The sequence below is a fragment of the Debaryomyces fabryi genome (genome assembly GCF_001447935.2).
Source record: "Debaryomyces fabryi strain CBS 789 chromosome Unknown contig00330, whole genome shotgun sequence".
In the NCBI taxonomy this organism is placed as follows: domain Eukaryota; kingdom Fungi; phylum Ascomycota; class Pichiomycetes; order Serinales; family Debaryomycetaceae; genus Debaryomyces; species Debaryomyces fabryi.
Genome location: NW_015385756.1, coordinates 1 through 2,954, shown reverse-complemented (window position 1 = coordinate 2,954; position 2,954 = coordinate 1). Strand labels below are relative to the sequence as shown.

General features: G+C 34.8%; 1 protein-coding gene across 1 annotated transcript; it reads right to left on the bottom strand.

Moving 5' to 3' along the window:
- Nucleotides 1–620: 620 nt before the first annotated feature.
- AC631_05902 (zinc-binding dehydrogenase) lies at nucleotides 621–1,658 on the bottom strand (the record flags this gene model as incomplete). The annotated part of the gene is made up of 1 exon (XM_015614731.1): nucleotides 621–1,658. The coding sequence occupies one exon, from the start codon at nucleotides 1,656–1,658 to the stop codon at nucleotides 621–623; it is 1,038 nt and encodes a 345-aa protein (XP_015464441.1).
- Nucleotides 1,659–2,954: the final 1,296 nt, after the last annotated feature.

The window sequence follows — 2,954 nt, the reverse complement described above, 5'->3', positions numbered from 1 at the left end:
ACTGTCGTCATACATTCTTTCCCACAATTTAAGTTGAAGTTTTCGGTGGAATGTCCTTTTGACGTATATTTGGAACAAATATACTCGAAATAACAATATTTCCACCAAAAAAGATAGATTGGGAAACTAATCCGACTGCAAGTACAGGCGTAATTGACATGTTAACTGGATATGTTTGATTTTGTAAACTAAAGTGTCCTGGAATAAAGGAAGATAGAAAAAGTGGCACCAACATAATGATCATTTTAATTTATGACACAAAAATACAGACGAATCCGAGTTCAAATGATTGCAACTAGAGAATTAGTTTAGTTTGTTTGAATAATATCAAATTCGATCGTGGCCTTGTAAGTTGCATATGTTGAACTCGTCATTTTATGATATATGGGGTAAAAAAGTAATATCTAGATCAATACATTTTGTTGCATAAAACTAAATGACAACTGGATTAAAACAAAAGAATTTACAGGATTAGTACTTTCCCATATCAAAAATTCAAATAAATAGCTCTCATATATACTTTGATATTATATATTACACTTTTCTCTTATAAAAGAAAATCAAACTGAATTATCACATTGATAATGAATGTTATTTCATTTTATCTACCAATAAGTATCTTATAATTTGCTCGGCTCAAAGACTACTCTTCCCTTTATTTTTCCTTTCGCCAAGTTTTCCATGTATTCTGGTAATGATGACATTGACACTACTGAAGAAAGCGGTTTAATTCTGCCTTGTGCAACCCAATTCATACATTCTTCTTGTTCCTGAGATGTGCCTCCAAACGAAAAAGTAACCTTAATTTCCCTCCTTGCTAGCTCATAATTCTTGAAAAATAGCTTGGACCTTCCTAAGCCAACCGGCATAATTCTCCCTCTCTGCTTGACGTACATCTGACAAGTATCAAAAGTGTCTTGTAACCCGCAGAAATCAAAACAAATATCGAAAGATTCCTCTTTATGCTTGGATTCACGAAGGTTTTGATAAAATTCAGAAGCACCAAACTCTTTAGCTAATTCTGTAGTTTCGCTTTTCACGTCAACGGCGACTATGTAACATCCATAATTACGGAGTATTTGCAATGCATTGAGACCTAATCCCCCAGTTCCAATGACTAATACTTTAGAGGTGGGAGATAAATCATTTTTGGCTCTGTTAATAGCGTGAAAAGGTGTCAAGACCGCATCAGAAGTAATTGCAGCCTGTTCGTACGAAACCCCGTTTGGAATTGGAATCAATCCGTTCAAGTTTTTTACCAACAAATATTTTTGAAATCCTCCATTAGTGTTTAATCCATATGCTCCTTCTGAATTCAAGCAGTTATTGTCACTACCACCACGACAATTCAGACAAGTACGACAAAATATTGGAATGCTCACCGCTACACGAAGTCCTAATTTATATTTACTAGGCACCCCTTCCTTACCAATCTCAACAATTTGGCCCGCAATCTCATGTCCCATAACAAACTCCTCTGGAACGTGCTTCTCTTGGGCATATAAAATATGGAGATCACTTTGGCATAACCCGGCCGCTTTCACCTCTATCAAAACTTCTCCCGAAGCTGGGCGGGAAACTGGCCAATTATCATAACGTTGTATTTTCTTCAGCCCACGCTTAAATCCATAAGCAACCTGAGTACGTGGTATAGACATTTTATTAATTAATATTCTTAGAAAAACTGAAAAACTACATGAATTGAAATTTCAGCTTATCCACTAAAGGTTTGTGCGCGGGGTAATATCGGTACATGGTATTTCCAAGTTTTAGACGTTTTTACCGCTGAATTACATGATCTCATATCAGAAATCTAGGAATGTTCTGAAACATTGTTTAGTAAATCCAATTCATCAAAGTATAATTTACTAGTAAGCTACTAATAGATAAGAAATTTGAAAAATGAAATTTCAAATTACTTCTTTGATAAGATATAGTGGGTTCTGGAAATAGCGGAACTAATCGCCATATGTTCAGCACGATCCTACAGAGTCAAAATTAAGATATAAAATTAACTATTATGTAGAATCTAATGATAGATTACCTGCTATAATCGTTTTAGGAAGTTCCGATAATAAATTCTATGTCGCGACAAAGCTCATAATTTGTTGCACTTTTATCGATAATAGATCCATAAATAGTTACTGAAAATCATATATGTACTTTTCAATAGAGACAAATAGTATTTTGTGAGACTTTGAGAAATGCCAAAAAAACAAAAGCAGTATACGGAAACAGATAGATTGTTAGAAGGACAAGGTTGGTTGGAGAATGATATTCAAGGGAGTACATCTAGGTCCGTATCAGTGTCATTAACTACACTTCTGGCCGAACTTAAGTATATTTTAACCAATTCTCCTCTTATAGTGGTTACCTTATTGCTTCAGTTTTCTTTAAACTTTATTTCTATTTACTATGTTAAACAATTTGGAGAAAATAAATTAGCTGCAGCCTCGCTTTCCAACACAATTTACTACGTTAGTGGATCGGCGATATTTAATGGATTTGCTACGTCATTAGATACGTTATGTAGCCAGGCCTACGGAGCTAAAAATTATTATAATGTTGGTTTATATTGTCAGAGGTGCTTTCTATTAATGTTGATTGTATTGGTTCCACTTACCTTTTTCCATTTCAATTGCGCAACTACGTTTATCAAAAGATTTTTCGTAGACGACCCAGAAATTGTCGAAAGCTGCAATGCATACATGAGGATCTTGATTTTGGGTTCCCCAGGTCTTGTATTGTTTGAAGTCCTGAAAAGGTTTGTTCAAAGTCAAGGGATTTTCCATCCTCCTGCTGTCGCCTTGGCGTGTTTGTCCCCGATAAACCTTGCTTTTAATAGCTTTGCAGTTCCTCGTTATGGGTATTTGGCAGTCCCATCATTAATAGCATTAAATTATTGGTCAATGGGAATAGGTCTTTTGATTTATATTATGTACACAAAAAATAGT